At 53.2% G+C, this 21,806-nt stretch overlaps 1 protein-coding gene across 5 annotated transcripts in view; it reads right to left on the minus strand.

The window, feature by feature from the left end:
• Slc6a9 (solute carrier family 6 member 9) overlaps nucleotides 1-19,684 on the minus strand; it is a 34,231-nt gene extending 14,547 nt beyond the window's left edge. For 2 of the 5 annotated variants that reach the window (XM_040756833.1, XM_005083905.4), the window contains exons 1-2: nucleotides 19,446-19,684; nucleotides 11,998-12,103 (exon numbers count right to left, since the gene is read on the minus strand). Coding sequence is in view for 4 of the 5 variants with exons in the window: in XM_005083905.4 (XP_005083962.1) it covers nucleotides 11,998-12,027 (30 nt within the window). In the remaining variant the exon portion in view is untranslated. Of the gene's footprint in view, nucleotides 1-5,664; nucleotides 5,825-11,997; nucleotides 12,104-19,237; nucleotides 19,257-19,445 lie in introns of those variants that run through there. The other 3 variants (XM_013123412.3, XM_005083903.4, XM_021235116.2) reach the window with 3 other exon arrangements.
• Nucleotides 19,685-21,806: the final 2,122 nt, after the last annotated feature.

The raw sequence follows: 21,806 nt of genomic DNA on the forward strand, positions 1-21,806 counted from the left end.
AGAGGAAACAGAGGTGGCTCCAGGGAAGGGTCTCACAAGAGGGTTCACAGATGAACCCCGGGCCTGCCTGTGGGAAGTTCTGGGTGAGGCTGTCCAGGGCCCACTGAGGACTCCATGAGGCATCCTGACTTCGGATGTAGAACTTCCTCTACAAGTCCCTTGGTGTGTGCCCCTTCTCTAGGCCACTCTTCTCCCAGTCCCCTCCCGCTATGAGTGGGAATCAACCACCATCAGATAGAGTTGGTAAGGCCTGAGAATGTCATTAAAGGGACATGAGGACCCTGGGATCACTAGCAGAGAAATACAGAGTACTTGTACGTCAACAACAGCTTCCCAGACACACTGCGTCCCCGACAGGAGGAGTTCTTCTAAAGGACACTCGGATTGGCGTTGGAGCAGTGTGGCTATGAGACAGTGGCATGTCACTGAGTGTCGTGTGAAAATAACATCTTCAAGTTCAGCAGCCACTCTGGCCAATGGTTAGCAAGGCAGCCTGGCACTCTGACATACAAACAGACCCTGACATTGGCAGACGAACCTGAATGGCTTCACTAGGGCCCCAGCACCTTTGGAAAAGGCCTGTGAGGAATGCAGATCTAGGTAGCACCCATGCCTGGTGGGTGAGCACTGTTGGTGGGAGGACTGGCCCGTGTATGTATCCAGGTCAGCTCAGATGTGTGGCCCTTCACATCCTCAAAGGAATTAGGGAGGACTCCTTCCTAGAGCACCCAGAGCAAACCAGCAGGCTGAAGGTAGCTGCATTCGTTCATTCATTCATGCATTCATTCATTCATCCACAAAATGTCAAGATTTACAGGTCCCCTATTACATGCCAGGCAACAGCAACTCAGTTGGAAACAAAGTAGTGCTAGAAGACATCAATGAAGTAAGAACAGGGTGGTACCCGGCATTAATCCCAGCACTCGGGAGGCAGAGGCAGGCGGATCTCTGTGAGTTCGAGACTAGCCTGGTCTACAAAAGCTAGTTCCAGGACAGCCTCCAAAGTCACAGAGAAACCCTGTTTCAAAAAACCAAAAACCAAACAAAGACCACACATTATCCTTCATGCAACTTCAGTATGATCACAAAATGGACTTCCTCAAAGTCCTAAGAGTATGTGAGAACAAAAAGGGAAGGCAGGGTGAGGTCCAGGCAAGGCTTGCTGGTGAAGAGCATACTGAGCTATGGGAGATGGTGGTGCCAGCTTCAGTATGCCCTCTCTGACACACCCCTATTGACTCCCACAACATCACCTCTAAGGTACTTTGTTTGAGACAGGTGTTTCTATGCCATAGGACCAGGGGGCCATGTTTTGAAGAGTATCGAGCCTGCTTGGGGTGACTTGTCTGCACCCAAACAAACACTAGCCACATAGGGCTCCTATCTGTTGGCCCTACAATAACACTTTCATTCTGTCCTAGGCTTGTTTACTTAGGAACACAATGCAGGACTGTGGCAGCTCCAGAGTCCATGGGTGGGGCCACAGGGTAGCAGTTCCAGCTGTAAAAAGGACAACTGAGGATCCAAGATGTCCCCATGGGCAAGAAAAGTGTAAGGCCCCCAAGAGACACCCATCTCTCCCAAGCTTAAAGTTCAAAGCCTCTCTCCTGGCCCAAGGCCATGAGATCAGACCCCTGGTCTCTCCAACCACATACAGCAGGACCATATTTGAATCCCTAAATTCTACTCTTTTCCTGGCAGAGGGGAACAGAAGAGGGACAGGGGGATGGTAAAACCCCAGCCATGTGCCTCAGGCTCCTCCAGTCAGTCTCAAAAGCTAGGGTTTAGCTAACGAGACAAACACCACTGAGCCCATATGCCAGTGAGCCATGCTAACTGATTCAGCCAAGCACATAGTGAGGGAAGCTGATGCCCCAGGAGAGGAGCCAGACTGGGGCCTGTCACTAGGCACTGGCAAGAAGCTATTGATGAAATTAGGGCTCCCTGAAGACAGGGTGCCCTCTTGTCCACCCAGTGGCATGGCTGAGCTCATGTGGAGAGCCTCACTCACTATTGGCCCCTGATCTCCATTCTGGGTAGATCGTAACTCAAGTAGCTGGAGGGTCTAAATCCTCACGACAGGAAGCCCACCCTTCTGTAGGGGCTTCTTAAGGGTTCCAAGTCTGTTCACCCATCTCCTCCAGAGAGCCCTCCATGTCCCAACCAGTCGCTTCAGGAAGGCACCCCCACCCGTGTGTGTGTGTATGTGTGTGTGTGTGAGAGTGTGTGTGGTGTGTGTGTGAGTGTGTGTGTATGTGGTGTGTGTGTGAGTGTGTGGTGTGTGTGTATGTGGTGTGTGTGTGAGTGTGTGTGTGTGTGCATGCTTATGCATGCGTGCATTTGCTGTGGATTGAACTAGGGCCTCATGAATGCTCAGCAAACCCTTTACCACAGGGTAAGCCCAGTTCCATGTTTTCAATGTTGCATAATTTCTTGTCTTCCTCACATCGTCTCTCCTATTTTAAGACCCTTGTTTTTCTTGACCTGCTTTGTCACTAATATTAACCATTCCACTGGCTCTGAAATGCCTACGAAAGAACCCCTTTGTGCGGACCCAGACTGGCTGCCTGACCGACTAAGCACTCGAGCGGGCTGAGTTCCAGCCTTGTCCTGCCCACCACATGTCACCCTGGCAGCCCCTTCCCTCTCACCTGCTCACAGCTCGGCGGAAAACGAGACCACTGGGGCAGGTCCCCTGTGATGTGGCACACGGGTTCCTCTGCCTCTCCTGCCTGTGCCCTGCTATCCTTCCTAGCAGCTCTCTGAGAGACACTGCCAAGGCCCATGGTTCTTCAGGAAAGGGTACCTTACCGGGTACCTGAGCCCTCTCGGCCTGGGCGGTTGCATACTTAAGAGCTTTCTTTCCACAGTGGAGTGGGGAAACCTGACTACCACCACATACACACACATGTATGTACACATGCACACACACTCCCCAAACGCTCCCTCACTCAGGGCTGGCTACGAAGGCTGAGGTATTCATCCTCACATCAGGGCTGTGATCTTTCTTAGATGAACAACCCCCACTGGCACTGTCTGCACCTGGCTGGCTGAGCCTCACTGAGCTGAGTCACTTATGTAAGGTCTTCACATAGACCTCTGCCCTGCTTATTTGCTGGAAGAGTTACTGGAATTAGGATCTCCCACTCTGCCCTGGGCTTGGCCAAGACAGGAAACATGAGGTTAGGAACCTCAGGTATTCTAAAACCTGTTCCCTAGCAGCCTGGGGTAAGTACCTTCTACCGTGGGTATCTCAATGTCCCTGCCTAGGGATCCAGAGAATAGACTGGGCAGCCGCTGTAGCCTGATGGCCTATAACCCAGGCAGCTTCCCTTGGTCTACCAATGTTCCTTGGCTCTACCTCACCTGTTACTCAGTCATTTCTTTAAAACAAAACAAAAAACCACTATTTTTTGTATCATTACTATAGTGTATGTGAGTGTGTGTATGTGAGTGTGTACGTGTGCGCGTGTGCGTGCAAGTGTGTATCTGCCACAGAGTGCATGTAGAAGTCAGAGAACTTTCGGGAACTGATTCTTCTCTTCCACTGAGGGATCCAGAGACCAAACTCAAGGCATCACTCGGTAATTTTGCACACTGAGTTATCGCACCGGCCCCAGCTCAACTATTTCTGACTGTCTCCCCGCCTCCCATTAGTGCCCACCAGCTTTCTAGAGTTTTTTTAACCTTTCACTCTGTAGCCCAGGTTGTTTTACAGTGAACTTGCCTTGGTCTCGAGTGTCAGGATTACAGGTGTGAGGCATCACACCTGGCTTTAAAAACAAAGTTTTACATGAGGATCCAGAATAGCATCAGGTAGCAGCAGGCAGGCCCGGCCCTGAAGGAACTCTAGCCAGCATAATGCAGGAGCCCCTCATTTCTTCCTCATATGGACACAGAAGCCCAGCCCCGGAACCCAAGCTGCACTGCTTCTCTGGCTGGGGACTCCCACCCTCCCAGGTCAGTGTTCAGTGGATATTTTTGTGAATTGTGAACTCCCTCTGCCTGCCCTCCATGGATACGGAAGAACTCTAGCTGCCCTGGCAGGCTGGCCCCTCTGGGACCCAGCAGGCTTCTTGTTCAGGACTCTCTGGCCCCAGGGTTTGCTCATGGGATGAAGTCTGTCCAAAACAAACTCAATGGAGGAGAGCAGGCAAGACCTCACATCTCCGACTGACTTGGAACCAAATCAGATCACAAGTAACTTGCTCAGAGTCCCAGCAGGAAACCAAGACAGGGTAGCTATTACAGCCCACACTGGCTGCCTCAGGAGACCCCACACCACCCCGAGGAACCCTTCTGCGTTTGTTCTCCTGTATGCTCTCATGGCTTCAGGGAACACAGTGGCTCTCAAGCAGCACCTGTGCAAGTACAGGCTTCCCTCCTTCGCCTGCAGAACATCCAGTGGGCATCCAGTAGGACCAGAGACACTCAACCACAGGCCTGGTCTCTGGCCTCAGTCACCCAGGTACGAGGCAGCCAGAGGCTGGCCAGACGGAGGGGACAGAAATGGTAAAACGTGTCCCATCCTGCATGGTCTCCAGGGTTCTGAGTACCTTCTGCTCCAAGGCATGCTCAGAACAATGCTAGGCTCCTCCTAGGACCCTTTCTAGGCTCCTACAGAGTCCAGGTCCTTGTATGCAGGTAACAGTTGGGATGTACCTGATACTGACTCACTACAGAGTCCTGATTGCCAGAGAGTGATCTGCCAGTTTTGCAGTCATCGGGCAGAAGACTGGCACCCTAGGCACGCCAGGCTCTGCTCTAGGTCCTGGGGAGAGCGATAGAGGATGCTGGGTGGGCCCTGCCCATGCCCTCACCTTCCTGCCTAGAGAAGCACAGCAGCCTGGAAGAGGCAGCTGTGGGCGGCCTCTTCCTCATCAGTTGGCAGCAGAATGGTACTCTGGGAAGTGGCTTTGGTTCCTTGGCTCTAAGCAGTCCTGAAGTTTGAGAACAGCCTACATAATGCTTCTTCCAAAATCAGTCTGCGTGGCCTCAGAGGACATCCCTTCTCTTGCCTTCAGAAGGTCAAGTCAGGATGTCCTACAGGGGAGAAGAGTAGCCTTCCCGGTCCCCTCCCCCTCAGTGCCATCAGCTGTGCTGAGCCTACCTTGCTCAGGCTCAACTTACAAGGCTGAGATACTCAGTTCCCACCCTGTGCGGGCACTTGCCCTGAACACTGGCAAATGCTCCAAAGGGTCTCTCTCCTCCCAGCAAAGACTTCTGCCTGTCCCCTTCCCCCAGCTCTCACCGCCGAGCCCATGTACCCACACTCCCTGTCCCCCCACACCCTCTCTCCCCATAGGAGTAACTGCCGTGGCACAGACAATGAGGCTGTATTGATTAGTACAATTCCTGGGCACCTCCGGCCCGTCTCCCCGGGAGCTAGGACAATGCAGCTTTGATACTTAGAGCAGATTCTCAGCAGGTCCTTGGGCTGGGGGAGCCCTAACACCCCCACTCTCCTCCCTCTCACCCCCACCATGCAGCTAACTCTTCCTGCACTCCTTTGCAGTCACAACTTTCTGGGTCACTTTGGCTGGTGTCTGTCTCACTCACTGGCAGTGCCTGCCCCTCCTGGCACAGACCACGAAGTCCCCTGCTCCACCACCAAGTCTGCCTGGCACCGGGGAGGGGGCCTTGACCTTCTGGAAGGTGACTGACCTGTTCTGGGGAAGAGGTGGCCACAGGTCCATGAGCTGCAGCCATCCTGGGACAAGCACCCGCAGCACGCGCGCGTGTCTCCACTCTCATTCACACCTCTGCCAGCTCCAGCGCGACACTGACGACACATCCCCTGCCTCTCCCACTGCCGGGCTGGGCAGCGGCAATTACTTTCAGCTCATCTCCTCCTGAAGCTCTGCCTACACCCCCTCGCTGGCCCTCCCCCTCCGGCCAGTCCCTCTGCAGTCCAGCGCGGGTGCTCTAGAGCTGGGGAATGAGGCATGGGGTTGTGTTGTTCCCCTGTTTTCAGCAAGTTACTAGGACACAGGCACACACATGTGCACATGCACAGGGATGGACTTAGACACACACAGCATGCGCATAGGACAGAGCTTATCTCCTCAAAGAGCTGGCCTCCAGAGCTGAGCCTGCAGGCTGGGTGCTCCTGGGCTCCTTCCTGGAAGAGCAGGTGTCACTATAGGTACCGCTGATGGTGGTGGGACAGGAAGGTGGAGGGCACAGTCCACGGATAACAGAGTACTTAGAGTGAGCAAGTACAGACTAGGAGATACTGGGTCCCACGGCTGCACTTGTTTCTGGTGAACTGAAGATGTCCCATCCAACCAAAATGATGGCGTGTTTCCACGGAAGAATGTGGCCATGGCCTAGTGGCTGTGCCATTATCTGTCTAGAGAAAAAGAGCACTGCCCAAGACAGTGGTCACTATGGAGTCCAGACAAAGGGAGGCAGGTGTGAGATAAGGACCTGTGGGGGTCTGAGCTGCAATGCCTGGCATCCGAGGTGTAGGCTGGGTAATTCTGGCAACGTCTCATGACTATGGTGGATGGCAGCGTGCACCTGTCCTGTGTGCCAGGTTCAGTGTTAGATGCCTACTGTGTGCCACATCCAGCTCTGAGAGAGATCTGTGTGTCAGCCCCCCCCCACCAAGTGACCCATCCAATTGCTCTTCTCTGAGACCACACTCATTGGTCAGCCCCTCACTGGTACCCAGACGCCATAAGTCAGGAGACTTAGGAAGGTAGGCACCAGTGGTCTAGAGCTGCGAGGGCACACATCCCTCTGGAGCCTACGAAGACAGCAAAGGCCTAGCACACTGTGGGCTCTTAAAGTACCTGACAAATAGAGACATGAATGAATTCTGGTGTAAGGACAGCTCTCCTGGAAGTGTCTAAGTGCGACCTCATGGGGGAAAAAATAAATGGCACAGGATCTGGGACTGGAGAGACGGCTCAGTGGTTAAGTGCATACTGCTCTAATAGGGGACCCAGTCTGGTTCCCAGCACTGACATCAGGTGACTCACAAGTACCTACCACTCTAGCTCCAGGGGATCCAACCGCCTCTTCTGGCCTCCACAGGCTTCTGCACTCTCATGCACATACTGTCGAACCCCCGCCCCCCATGACACGATTTAAAAAAATAAAATCTTTTTTTTAAAGATTTATTATGCAGACAATATACTGCCTGCATGTCTGCCTTCAAGCCAGAAGAGGGCACCAGATCTCATTACAGATAGTTGTGAGCCACCATGTGGTTGCTGGGATTGAACTTGGGACCTCTGGAAGAGCAGCCAGTGCTCTTAACCTGAGCCATTTCTCCAGCACCCCCCAAAATAAAATCTTAAAAAAAATCATGCAGGCCTAGGTTCAAACCCCAGATGTCCAGTCTCTCACCAAATATAACCTTAGGCGACTTGCTCAATTGTTTTGTTTCAGTTTTTGTTTGCTTCTCTAAGATGAAATAATGTGTATACACACTGAAGCCAGCTAGTGTGAGTACTAATAGACAACACATAGTAGGTGCTCACTATAAGCCAGGCTCTGCCTAAATACTTCATACCTACTAACATTGGCCTCTTAGGAACCCCATGAGGTCAACACATTCTTCCCTCCACTTTGTGGAAGCCCTGCTTGAGTAAATCTCTAAGTGGCTTCAGACCTCACTGACTCAGCTGCTCACTGGGTCTGTGTCATGGAGTCGGGTCCCCAGACACTCCCTTACTTCCTACAGGCACAGACTGAGGGCCAAGGCCCTGGCTGGGCCATTGGCTCCAGGAAGGCCCAGTCACCCATGATGCCCAAATGCTTACTTCCACCCAGGGTGGGCTCTGGCTGCCCTGCGCTGGGCTGGGTGCCCAGAACAGGCAGCCCTGGCTGGATGGCTTTCCCTGGCTCTGGCCATGGGGACAGGAGGCAGCAACCCAGCTGGGCCCTGGCTGTAATGAGGCCTCATTAGTGGGATCCAGCTGCTCCATCCCCACTTAAGGAAGCCGACTCCCCCAGCCCCAGCCTCTGACTTTTCTTAATAAGGGTGGGCATGCTTCCAGAGGGGCACGGAGTCTAGGGGCCTTGTTGTCCGCTGTGGCTCTGGAGAGAAGGTCCTGCTGAGCTGGGACTGAGGCATGCTGGGGTGTGGGAAAGGCTAGTGGAGGCTATGTGAGAGGACGTGAGGCTTAGGGCTGAGTAGATGGGCTGCAGGGAAGATGGGAGGGAAGTGGGAGGGCCAGGCATAGAGAAGGCAAGCCCTTTCCCCTCTAGACCTTGACATTCCATTTTAACAGGTAGCCCTGGCACATCTGGGAGCAGTAGACGGTTGTTGCCTAGCCTGCTCTGGCCAGGAGGGCACTTCCCTATATAGCACATGTAGTTTTCTGGGCTAAGAGAGTCTTGCATGCATCAAACCCTATGCTAGGAAAGCAGGTACTGTGCACCACGGCCTGTGTCAGCAGAGTGCCTACTGAGCGCTAAGTGCAATGCTAAAAAAATACACTGTGATCCAGGTGTGTACTAAGAAAGAACTCACTATGTGCCGTGTGTTAGGAAAGCACTCATGGTACGCTACGACCTGCAATAGCAGAGTGTCTACTGTGTGCCAAGTCCAAGGCCTAAAGAATCTATATCATGTGCCAGATGTGTACTGGGAAAGCATCCACTGTGTTTCCATGGTTCTGTTAGAAGAGTGCCTACTATGTGCCATGTCCAATTCTGAGAACTCTGTGTCAACCCATGCTGAGTGAACTACTGTGGGGTACGAGGTCTCACACTTGGTGAATGCCAAATCCTGTTCTAGGAAAGGAACAGATATAGCTAAGTACCCACTGTGCACTGGCCCCAAGCTCTTAAGTGCCCACCGGGTGACTAAGGGGAACACTCAACATGTGCTAAGTCCATACTAGCTAGGGCATTGGCTACATGCTGAGACTTATACCCAACCCTGTCAGGCCCTTTACCAAGGGAGTGCCCAATGTGTGCCAAGCCTTCTACTTGGTGATCTCCCATTGTGTGCCAAGCCTGTACTAGTTGAGTACTTACTAAATGCCAAGACTAGCCTTGGTGAGCCAGTATCCACTGTGTGCCAGGCCCTGTGTAGACGCTTCGGGCAGGAGGTATCCAAACCCTCATACCAAAACACAAGGGAACAGGTCAGGGTGGGGCAGCTCCAGGTGGCCTGTGGCACTTGCAGAGTCTCCTGGGAGTTAGAAGCTCTGGCACCAAGGACCCTGGCGTTGAGTGACTCTGCTGTTACTTGTTATGAGGCTCCCCAGTGGCAGAGGCAACCAGTATGTTACACGTGGGAAGAAGTAAGGCTCAACACATAGGCAGGGAGATGGAAACAGTGTGGGACAGTGGGGCTGAGGCTGAGGCAGTGGCACTCACATCGCCTGATTTAGGCTGTCCTCCTCCGGTTCCTGTCCTTGGAGACCCAGCCCTGCCGCACACGTGTACAGAGACTCTAGGCCTTCATGGGAGGACCACCTCACCCACCCCTAGTGGCCCCAAGCATCCCAGCTGCTCCCCTGCTTCGAGGCATCCTGGCCAGCTGGGTTCTCTTGCGGCCCTGTCCTAGGAGCCACTGAGCCGTAAGGAAGGCAGCTGAGCTGGCCTGGCAGAGACCATCTGGGCTAAAAGTGGGGAGGGAGACACGTGCAGCGAGCATGTGGGCCCGGGCACGTGCTGGGCGGTGACTTGCGTCTCCATGAGACACCTGCTCCAGAGGCCAGGCGGAAGTACCAAGTATAAGACAAAGTATCTACTGACAGTGAAGAGACCTGAGTGGCCCAGGTCCTCACGCTCACACCTGGGACAAAGGATGATAGAAATGAGGACACCCTGGTAGGGAATCACCTATCAGCTCTCTACATGGCAGGGTGCAGAGGCAGTGATGCTTCCACAGAGAACTGATGATCCAAGGGCCATCAGCTTACACACACACCCCTCACCATCCTCTCTTCTTACCTCCCTGGGCATCCTAAGAAGAGTCATGTTGGCAAGGGACTTCCTCAGCTCATGCACTTGGTCTTAGGAAAACAAACACCCAAGAGGTGCCGACTTAAGAGAGCAGAAATGGGGCTTGGCAGGTCCGGCTGCCCAGGACACCTCTGAGGCTGTATCCTAGAGACAAACACTGGAGGAGGCAGCATCTGCTCCAAACAGACCCAAGAATAGAGTAGCCCAAGGTCATCAGCAGAACTGAACGGAGGCAGAAATAAATCTCAGGGCATCTACAGGGGGTGCCCATGGGACAGATGCTATGAGCCTCAACACAGCGATGGGTAAAAGCCAAAGGGCAGAGGACACAGAAGAAAGCAAGCCTCAGCTATCTTTAGGCACATCCTGGTGCTGGGAATGGGAGTCCCAAGGCAGCATTCCCTCCCACAGACAGACTGGCCTGGCTGGCCAGCAAACAACAGGGTCCCGGAAGCTCAGCTTAGCCGGGGCAGGGACTGTGGGACCCTGTGATTCACACTTGTCTGTCCTGCCCACGTGGGTCCCCATCTCTCCTGCCTGCCTAGCATTTCCAGGGTCACGCCAGAGAAAAGGAACAGCCAGGGAATGGTCAGGGGGGTTCCCATGGCTCAGAATCTCCACAGCAGGACGTACAGCCATACCCCATATCCTACCTGGGCCTACAAAAGCCTAAGACATCTCAGGAAAGGTCAGCTCCTCTTTGGGTCTTAACACAGAGTCCACCCTAGCGAGTGTGATCTCCCATCTGTGTTTGTCTGAGAGCCCTGATTTCAGGTCGGTGCAGGTACACCTTGAACAGCTCTATCTGTTCGAACCCATTCCAACAGGAAGGGGTAACTCTAGAACAGGCCTGAGAGATTGGGCCAAGGGCTGGCATCTGAAGGCTTTGGACAGAGCTGGAGGAAGGATCTGAACCCTCTCACAATCTGTTCCCCCAGGTCAGAGCCCTGGAATCACAGAAATCTTTGGTGAGAGACAGAATTAATTTGGAGAGGGCTCAGTAGAGACCCGAAGCCAGTCAGCCTTTCACTGAATAAAGAAAGCAGTAGAAGGGGCAGATGGGGTGGGGGCTGGTGAAAGAGGGGCTATCTTTTGTCACTGGCTTCCACCTCAACAACTGCCCAGTTTGGCTTCTCCCTGAAACAAGATCCAGGGGGAAACATACAACCTAGCACTAGGGACAGGATCTACGACTATCTTCTGGCTCCTGCATCCAGTGGCACCCTGCCTCGCCCATCAGTGAGTGACACAGGGCCAAGCATGGCTGCACATGGTCAGGCCCACTCTGAAAGAAGGGTTCACCTTAGAGTAGGCATGAGGCACCGAGTCTGGGGTCGGGAGCTGGAAGTTCTGATAGGGGCTGGAGAAAGGATCTAAGCCTTTACTCCTAGCATTTGGGATGCAGAAGCAGGCAGATCTCATCTGCATGGCAAGTCTCACTTATATACCCAGAGCTGTATAGTGGGACTCTATCTCAGGAACGTGGGGGTGGGGAGGGGCTTAACCTAGGCCCCTGCTTTTTGAAGGCCTCACCGGGCACCTTTCCTGAACTCTAAGGTCAAGGGCAAAAGAAGGGCTGTGGTTAGGGACGTAGATGAATGGACTTATCTGAAAAGCCTAGCAAGGTATTTGTTCCTTCCTGCAGTGAGAAGGCCGCAGAGAAGTGGGGGAAACTGGATAGGTCTGAGCATGCCCAGCATTGGGTGGACATGGGGAAAAGTCACAGGTGTCCTACTGTCCTCTCAACAGGACAACCTGTCTACTCTACAGGACCTCTAATGACCAGTATGGGACAGATGCCCTCTGCTCCCTGCAGGCTTTTGCTGGGCCTATGGGAGAACCAGCCCAGTTGCAGCTTGGAGGCTGATACTGTCTATACGGCTGGGTAAGGGGCTACTACTTGCCCAGACCTGGGGCAGCCCTGGCACTTGGAGCCATGGTAGTGCCAACCCCGGCCTTGTGGGACCTCTTAGACCCCCTACCAAGACAAGCAGCTAGCAGGAGATCTCACAGGGCAGAGTTTATGATAGATACCCTTCTTCTCTAAAGTCTGGCCCCTGTACTCACCAACATTCCTTTGGCACCTTTTCCTACCATGGTAGCGGTGGGTTGGTGGATCTGGAGACCTGGATCACACTTGCAGATTCTGCTTTCAGACAACGGGCCTCAAGAGCTGTGGAGGAAACAGAGCGAGGTAAGGCTCTAGACGAGGCAGGCCCTCTGGGCTCTCCAGAACAAGTAATGTGTGAGAGTTTTGTTTCGTTTTGTTTCTTTTGGAGGCCGGGAGTGGGTGGGTAAGGACACTGAGAGGGATTGCCAGGGAGTAACAAGTTTATTAGAAAGGTTGCTAATGGCCGGGCGTTGGTGGCGCACGCCTTTAATCCCAGCACTTGGGAGGCAGAAGAAGGCGGATCTCTGTGAGTTCGAGGCCAGCCTGGTCTACAAGAGCTAGTTCCAGGACAGCCTCCAAAGCCACAGAGAAACCCTGTCTCGAAAAACCAAAAAAAAAGAAAAAAAAAAAAGGAAAAAAAGAAAGGTTGCTAATGCCATGGACAGACACACAGGAAGGCAACAGAACAGTAGGTCTCTGAAGACAATTCAGGTCCTCGCACTGGAGACAGACAGCACGACAGGGACTCTCAAGTAAGAAAGTCTATCCCGCACAGCAGAAGTAAGTCAGAGTCTCTTCATAAACTTTCTGAGGATGGGGATGGTTTCACAGCCCAAGCCATTCTCAGCCAGGTAGCAGGGAAGGAACAAAGGAACATGGTATAGTACCAATACTCAGAGTGGCCTTCCTAGGTGAGAGGCCCCAGGATGTCTGTTAGCTGGGGACTCACAGACAGCGTCCCAGTATGGAGCCTGTGGGCATCTGTGAAAGGAGTCCACTGCAGACACTGAGGTCTGATCTGAGCAGAGGCTGGATTCTAACATAACCTAACGTCCCTCTCTCTCCGCGCCGACTCCCTCTGCCAGGCCATCCGGCATCCCACTCCCTTCTGACGGACCCTGGGATCCAGCCCTTTCCTAGCTGCCTTCTCAACCCTCCCCCCAGATCCCTTATTCTCTAGGCTTCCTGTCCCAATGGGCAAAGGTCTATTTTTGACTCTCCAGATGCCCAATCCTATAAAAGATAAAAAATGAACACTGAACTGGGATGGGGTCCAAGTCCTTCATCATCTGTGTGAATGGCTGCAACCTTTCCCCAGGAGGGGAGGGGGTCAGCTTGGATCAGTGGGTACTCCCCAACCAGGCAACCACAGCCCCCCGCCCTGCCCCAACTGCCACTCAGCTTGTGCTCCAGAGTGGCTGGGCTTGTGGCTGTGTCACTGGTCATGCAGGACATACCAGATGTAGTCACACCTCCTGCTTTTACAACACAGTCCTCCAGTTGTACCACGGGAAAGTCTGCAAGCCCTTTGGCACTGGGCCTAAATGGCACCTCCTCTTTGTGGTCCTTCCCAACTCTGCTCCAGCAGGGCAAGCAACAGCTTCTTCTTTCTGCTTTGTACCAACTTGTACTCGTGCTCTTATCACGTCACACATATTTGGTTCCAAGCCGCGTGACCCCAAGTCAGTGGTTACCTGAGGGCTCGGGACTGAGTTTCCTTTACCCCTGGGCCTACGTCCTAGCACAGTGGTCAGCTATCTCGTATAGGCTGAGCTACAATGAAGGGGAACTGGTGAGCCAGGGGTCCTGGGGTGAGGTTCTTGACAACCTGGGATTGTACAGGAAGCATCTAAGAGCCATGTGGTGAGCAGGTGAGCTGGAGAGGAGGAGGGAAAAATGGGAGGATCGAGTCACATGGCAAAGCTCACACATCAGTGCCAGATGTGGACAGAACAGGTCTCGGGAGGGATCAAACTTTGAGAGCCCTGAAGGACTCCATCAAGGGAAGAAAACCCGGGGTTAGACAGACTATGTGGTTCAACCTTCACAGGGTCTGGCCCCAGGGAAGATTTGGCTCTGCCACTGATAATTTCCACTCTAAAGTCTATCCAGAATCACTCGTGTAGCCAACAGCCACCTACCAAGGGCCACCTCTCACCCACAGGAAGTCAAAGTCTGGAGGAAAGGTAAGCCACTGTTTACTTATACAAATCAGGCCCTGATTCATTGGGTCCTTTGTCCTAGCCACTTGGTTTCCTCTTCTGGATAGGAGGGAAGTAGCCAGACAGTGACCAGGGCTGGATTCTGCCTCTCAAAGGTGCTCTCTTAAAAAAGCCCTGTGCCCTTCAAGAAGCAATCATTCCTTCATTCTCTTCAATCCCTGAACCCTTCAGCAAGTAGGTCTGACTTCCCCAAGTTGCCTTTTTTCTGTTGAGAACCAGTAATAATGAAAATGAGGCTTCACGGCAGGCGGTGTTATCATGAACCACCTCCTGGAGGCTGGATCCTCTGGACAGCTCAGTGAACTAAGAACATCCTAGGTCTGCATCTACAGCATATCCTCACCAGGACACACTGAAGCATCTTGTGATTTGCAGAGAGGCCAATGCCTAGCCTGAAAGGCTTGAGGCAACTTTTACAACAGACATCTTGGATCACACCCAGGCAGTCACTGGAATACTGAGTACGGACTTCAGACGTAGCCCCTGCCCTCCCTGCACTAGCAAGGATGAGACTACTTAGCATCTGCACCAGGAGAATGAGGTGGTGTGAAATATGGTGGTTCTCCTGCCTTTACCATTTCTGGGAAACGGCCCTATCCATCCATTCAAGGGGAATCAACGGAGTACTAGAGCACAGGCCAGCGGTTGTACTTGACTACCAAGCAGGCTAGGGCCCTGGGTTGGCTCCATATGGGTGGGATTCATAGGACTAGGGGAAAAAATTAACTACCCATCAAATGTCTATAGTATGCCAGGCCCTCATCTAGGCCCAAAGACCTGAAATACCCAGCCCCAGATCTGCTCCAACCCATACATGGAGCAACACTAACAAGCAGCAGACCAGGGTCACTAGAGAGTATAATGAAGACTTCAGCTCTGGGATCCAGTAGACCTGGGCTGGGTTTGGCCTCAGGTACTCACTACTTACAATTCCAAGTGTGATCTGACCTCTTTGAGTCTGACGTTTCTGGAGGATGTGGCTGGCTATAACTCCCTTGATAACTCTAGGGGGTCTCTGGCCAATTTCTGTCTTATCTCCCCATTTTCCTCTCTTCCCATCCATTAATCTTCCTAAAACCCTAACGCTTCAATCACCTCCTAGGGTTTTACACAGCCAACAGGATATGGCCTGAACTGTTTAGCAAGCATTTTAAGGTTGACTACAATTACACTCATTTGTTCCACAAATATTTATTGCCAGTCTGCTCTGGGCACCAAGAACACAAAGGTCTCTGCCTTCCTACATCCTAGATAGTAGTGTGGCAAGGGTGGGGGTGGCGTTGGCAGGGAGGATGTCAAACTAAATAATTACAGATGGAGATAAAACAGTGTGCTGGAGAAAACTCTATATATACACTCTATAGCAGGTGACAGTCCGGGAGGCTTCTCTGGGCAAAAGGACAATTGGCAATGGTAAAGAAGGGAAGAAGAGGGCAGAGGTGACTGGAGAATATGAAACGGCAAAGCTCTGGTTGCAAAAGAGAAAGGTAAAATGGATGGATAAGCAGGGCAAGGGCCTTTGGGGTCTGGATAGCCATCTCAGTCCCGCGGACACTGGTGACTATTAAAGGCTTTTAAGCATCAGACCAGCTGGGAGAAGAATGGATTTCTGGAAGCGGCACTGTGAAAGCACCACTCCTTGGATGTAGTGGTGCCTGCCTATAGTCCCAGGTACTCAGGAGGCTGGGCGACATAGGAAGACCCCATTTCAAAACCTCTGGGAGTGGTGGCGCACATCTGTAAGCCCAGCACTAGAGAGGCAGGTGAATCTGTGGGTTCGAGCCTGGTCGACAGAGTGAGCTCCAGGACAGCTAGTGCCACACAGAGAAACCTTATCTTGAAAAACAACAAAAACCAACCAAACAAGAACCAAAAACAAACTACAGCAACAACAAAAATAAACCAAGGGGCTGGAGACATGGCTCAGTGGTTAAGAGTACTAACTGTTCTTTCAAAGGCCCTGGGTTCGATTCCCAGTGGCTCACAACCATCTGTGATCTGATGGCTTCTTCTCACCTCCTTGGGCACTGCACACATGTTGTATACATACACATGCTCAGGTATACACACACATAAAATTAACTACTAAAAAGAGAGACAATATGAATTGTTCTACACGGTGTAGAGAAAACACAGAAGCAATCGTGGAAGAGAAGTTCTCAACTAGGAACAATATGAGCCAGGACAGAGAGGAAGGGTCTTGGATCATGAAACTGATGATGGTGCAAGCCAAGGGGCCCCAACGAGAGAGGATTTTAGACAGTAGCAAAATGGAGCTTGGAGATGAATTGGTTTCCTGCCGGCGGTGAGGGAAAACGGGGGTCCCTGCTTGCTGCTGGTGCAATGAGAGGAAGCTGGAAGCAGTCCCAGGGACAAGAAGACCGGTACTGCGGCAAAGCGGGAGAGGCCTGAAGTGGGCGAGCTGACTGGGCTGGGTGTGAGCCTCCAAGGCTGATGCTGGCAGGGTCACTGAGCCCTTTACTACTTGTGACTTTCCTCTTCCCCAAATGGGATTGTCAAACGGACTTTTTCTTTTTAAAGGCGGGAAGGGTTTTCGCATATGGTTTCAGATCTACTCATTAATGTGTGCATGCGAAGCTCCTGGTTTCATGGTTACCAGGAAGCAGTCAGGTGGGCCAATTAAAAAATATATATATTTATTTTTATTCTTAATTGCGTGCACGTTTGAGTATGTGCATGTCATTACAGGGAAGGTGTTAGATTCCCTAGAGCTGCAGTTACAGGTGGCTGTGAGCCCCACGGTGTGGGTGCTGGGAACCTCTGAGTTCTTTGCAAGTGCAGTATATAGGGTTTTTTGTTTGTTTTGGTTTTTGAAACAGGTTTTCTTTGTGTATCCCCGACTGACCTGGAACTCATTCTGTAGACCACATTGGTCTCGAACTCAGAGATCTGCCTGCCTCTGCCTCCTGAGTGCCCGGATTAAAGGCATATGCCATCAATGCCTGGCTTTTTAAAGTGTGTGTGTGTGTGTGTGTGTGTGTGTGTGTGTGTGTGTGTACGTGTACCCACACGTAGTAGAGTAGAGACAGGGGGTTGGTGCTTATGGAGAACATTACATTTCCTGAAGATGGAGTGACAAGCGATTGTGAGCCTCCTGACATGGGTACTGGGAACTAGGCTCGGGTCTTCTGGAAGAGCAGCCAGTGCTCGTAACCATCTATCCAGGCCCAGTGTGCATTCTTAACCACTGAACCATCTTTCCGGCCCCCAGGCAGACCAATTTTAGGGGTCCACCTGAACCAAGAACTGGTGACTGAAGGCAACAGGTCTCTGTGACCTCAGGTACTTGACAGTCTGGCAGGAGGTATGGTCACTATTCAGTAGCACGGAAGCAGCGTCAGAACAGTGTTGGGTGTATGATGTATCGTGCACCGGGTCCCAAGCCAGCCACTGTGCTGCCATCTGCTTAACATGACACTCCAGCCTTCTGAGGAGCTCCTGCCTCCCTGCCTGTCAGGCCCCAGTTTTCACCTGCACATAGTCTACCTACTTCAAAACCAGTCCCCATGCCATTGTCTTTATGAAGCCTTCCTGCACCTCCTGCTGCCATCAACCTTTCCACAGCACCCCCTCACGACAGCTGGGTACTGATTAGCATGCTAGTCACAAGAGCAGCATGCTTGCTGGTGTCCAAGTGAGTCCCCCTCTAGCTGGAGAGCTCTGCCAGGGCAGACGTGTGATTTCCTGCGTCCTGGGAGCTGTACCACTGCAGTCTGGCTGAATTTAAGATGAGTAAGGCGGCATTTTCTCTGAGGTCTTTGGAAACACTCGAGCATGCCCAGCGTTCTCCCCTGTTCTAGAACAGGTTCAATCACGGCTTACTCTCTTTTTCCTCTCTAAGCTCTTTTTTGCCTGTCCTTTGCCTCTTACCCTTTATCTTCCAGAGATCATAGCCTCAGACTTGCTTCAATAAAGAAATAGAACCCGAGGGCTGGCGGTGGTGTCGCACACCTTTAATCCCAGCACTAAGGAGGCAGAGGCAGGCAGATCTCTGAGTTGAAGGCCAATCTGTTCTACAGAGCAAGTTCCAGGATAGCCAAGGAAATACAGAGAAAGCCTGTCTCAAAAAAACCAAAAAAAGAAAAGAAAAAAGGAATAGAACAGGCTTTGTGAGGGAGCTGTCAAGACAACTGGGTGGGTATGCAGCTCCTTTAAGAGAGATTCGCGAGGGGCGTGGCCTGAGGAAAGCAGGCCCGAGAGGGGGTGCGGCCCCTTTAAGTAGCGGCCGGGCCACGACTCCAAGGCCCCGGGCGGGCGGGCAGTGTGGGGCGCGGTCGGTTTTGGAACCACGGCACCACCCGGAGTGCCCACTTCCTCGAAATGAGACCGGCCCGCTTTAATCAGGGTGTAAGGTGTGTTGGGGGGCGGCGTTACATCAGCCACCACGTGTGCGCCTCTCAGCTGGCGTGGAGGAGGCCGCCCCGCCCCCCGCGGTGGAAAAGTACCGGGGTGCCGAGGTCCCCGCCCCCTTGCCCCGCCCCCGCCTGTCCTCGGCCCCTCCCGGGTCTGCGGGCGAGCCCCCTCCCGGCTCGCCGGCCTCTACTCCAGCCCGTGCGTGGTTGCCTGCTGCGGGGCGCAGGCTGGGGGCACGGGCCCCGGAGCTGCGGGAACCCAGGCCTCACCTGTGGCCGCCGGCACTCGCCCCAGGCGCGCCCAGAAGGAAGGCTAGAGTGGCAGGGCGCGGATTTCTCCCCACCCCCCGAGTAGCAGCCCCCCAAAACCACTCCCCGCCTGCAATCTCTTCCCACTGCCTCAGCCACGCGAGTCGCGGACAAAAGAGAGCGGGGCGGGGGGGCGCTGGGGCTCTTCCTCGCTGCTTCCCAGGAACCACGGACGCGCGGGAACCAGCACCCGGCGAGCGAGTGGGCGGGCAGATTAGGGAGGCCGCCGGCTGGGGCGGCTAGATAGGTAGCCAGGACAGCTAGGAGAGGAGGTGGGGCAAGAGGCTGCACGCCGGGCATAGACCCCGCCGCCGGCTCCGCGTCGCAGACCCACTGGCGCCCCAGACGGACCGAACACACTCCGGTTCCGGCGCCGCGCGCACAGCCCCGCGCCAGCCACCCCCAACCAAGCCGGCGTCGGCACGCAGCTCCCCCCATTCCGAAAGCACCCCCCCTTCCCGTCTGCTTTAGCTCCTTGGTGACAGCGATGACACACAGACTCGCGCACCTACCCCGACCTTCGCGGCACGACAGACATCCCGGTGCTAGCACTCACACTCTTAGCCACCGATGCCCGCAAGCATACGCTATCGCATCCACGCACCACACACACATCCACACGCCTGGGACTCAGCCTCCCAGAGTAACAGAAACGCCCAGAATCACGACAGGACAGACCAAGGCGCGGGCCGCAAATCCCCCTTCCCGCCGCTCCCTTACCATACTGCAGCCCCCGGCCCAGGCTGGCTGGGTCCGCACCGCGGTGCGCCCAGGTGGCTTTCTTAAAGGGGAAAGTTGCATCAGCCTCCCGAGGCTCTCTGCAGCCGCCAGTTCACCCGCCCCGCCGCGTTGCTTGCTGCTCCTCCAGAGCTTGTTGTGTTTTGGTTTCGTGGAGGCGGGGGCTAAGAGTTTGGTGAAAGTTTGGAGAGTGAAGAAGGCTTGAGAAACCTAGCCAAGTCCCTCCCCTCCCTGAGCGGCTCCCCTGGCCGCCCTCCCCCGCCCTGGTCCCATCTCCTCCCTCCCGCGTGCCGACAACTCAGGCTCCTCCTACCAGGGAATAAAATTACAAGTGGCTCTAGCTTTCAGATGATTGATCCTCATGAACCCCTGGGAGTGGGACTCGGCAAAGGAGTCCCCTTCTTCTTTCCGGACTCGCTGCCCTTCGGTTGGGACCCTTGGAAAAAGCAGATGTCCTCCCCTTAGGGCTAGGCTTGGAACGAAGCCAGAAGGCCTGGGGCGCTTTGGGGGGGCTGGGGCTGCTGTTAGCCCGCCAGGCCCCTGGCCTTCTGCGCCTGCGTTCCCCCTAGAGAGAAGTCAAGAGCAAATTCCGTTCCCTTTGGAGTAGCGCCGCTAGAGACTGTGGGCACAGCTGAGTAAGGCCTGAGACCCACTCCTTGGAATTGCAAGGCTGGGGAGACCTTTCTCCAGGAACTTTCCAACACTGATTTGATCAGCCCTACCCAGGTGGTAGTGCTACCTACTTCCTCAGGAGAAGAGATAATCTGGATTGCAGTCTCTGCCAAAAGGTGCTTTGCTGAGCTCCGGTTTCCTCCTCTGCAAAATGGAGAGGAAGAGTTAAAGAAATGCATACCCACGTGAAACGCATTGCTCCAGACAGGCAGTGGGGCCTGGCATCGGGAATGGGCTTCCACATTTTCTTACCTTGAACCAACCACCAACTTTCCATCAAAGCAGACAGTACTGACTGCCAGAGGAACCGGGGCCTGTGCTCAGTGATGGCTCCAGTCTGGAGGGACATGCTCCGGATTCCGCTCTGCGCCCTGAGTCCTCATCATTGTCCAGCCAGGAAACGTTTGTTTATTGACATTCGGGCTCCAAAAAGCAGGTGCATCCATGTCAAAGTTGCACAAGACCAACCAGTGTTGAGAATCCACCTTGTTAATTTATAATCACTGAAAAGGACAGCAGGTGTCCAGCCAGAAGACCCCCCCAGTTCTGCCTCTCTCTAGTACACAGTTGATTCACAGCCATTTGCCAGGACCACTTAAGCAACCGTGTGTCTGTGCCCTTGACTATGCTTGTGCAGAAGCCTCTGGAAGAGTAGCTGTGGGTCCTGCCACAAGCTGTATAGTCGTGTGTGTGCTCAAGTCCTGGTTCCCAAGCACTTCTCATTTTTCCTCTACAAATTGTTATGGTCTTTTCTACACTACCTCTTTTCTAGATTATCCAAAAAGGGCTCCCTCCCAAGATCCACAGGTTTGAAGTTGTTGAGAAGTCACCAGGTAGAGGGAGGGATGAGATGAACCTAAAAGGCATTAAGAGGGTTCTAAGAAAAAAAATTAAATGTATTGGCATTTTTTTTCTTGAGACAGGGTTTCACTATGTAGCCCTGGCTATCCTGGAACTCACTCTGTAGACTAAGCTGGCCTCAAACTCAGAGTCTGCCTCCCTAGTGCTGGGATTAGAGGCATGTGCCAGCCACTGTGCTGGGTGTGTGTGCGCGTGTGTGCATATGTGTGTGTAGGTGTGTGTGCATGTGTGCATATGTGTGTGTAGGTGTGTGTGCATGTGTGTTGAGACAGTGGCCCACTATGTATGTAGCTCTGGCTGGCATGGAATTTGCCCACCTTGAACTTCTGACAGTCCTTTTGTCTCTGCCTCTAACTCTCTTGTTAATAACCCAGTGAAAGTAAGTCTCTAAGGAACCCATTTGAAGGGAACCTGATGCAAGGGTACTGAGACCTAGACACCCAGGCTACACACCAGACTAGGGCTGAGGCTGAGGGAGGGGGAAGAGCAGGAGGTGTGCAGAGTGTGCTACCAGGGAGTCTGGGATCTCAGGAGCAACCAAGTGCTTAAGCGAAAGGTATGGGGGTGAAGATTTTCTTAGGGGCATTTGGAGAAATTGGGGATGCTCACTGTGAGGTTTTTGCTAGACTAACAGTGACACAGCAGAAAGTATATTTGTATACAAAGGTTAATGGATGTGTGTACGTTACCATCTGATTCATAAAAACCTGAGGACAGTCACACAGTTGCTCACAGTGGGTCTTGAGGTGAGGCTTGAGAGAGACTCTGGTGAAAAGTTGTCTCTGTGAGACAGGAACTAGAGTGTCTGTT

Source organism: Mesocricetus auratus, unplaced genomic scaffold, assembly GCF_017639785.1.
Source record: "Mesocricetus auratus isolate SY011 unplaced genomic scaffold, BCM_Maur_2.0 Super-Scaffold_100014, whole genome shotgun sequence".
Lineage (NCBI taxonomy): Eukaryota > Metazoa > Chordata > Mammalia > Rodentia > Cricetidae > Mesocricetus > Mesocricetus auratus.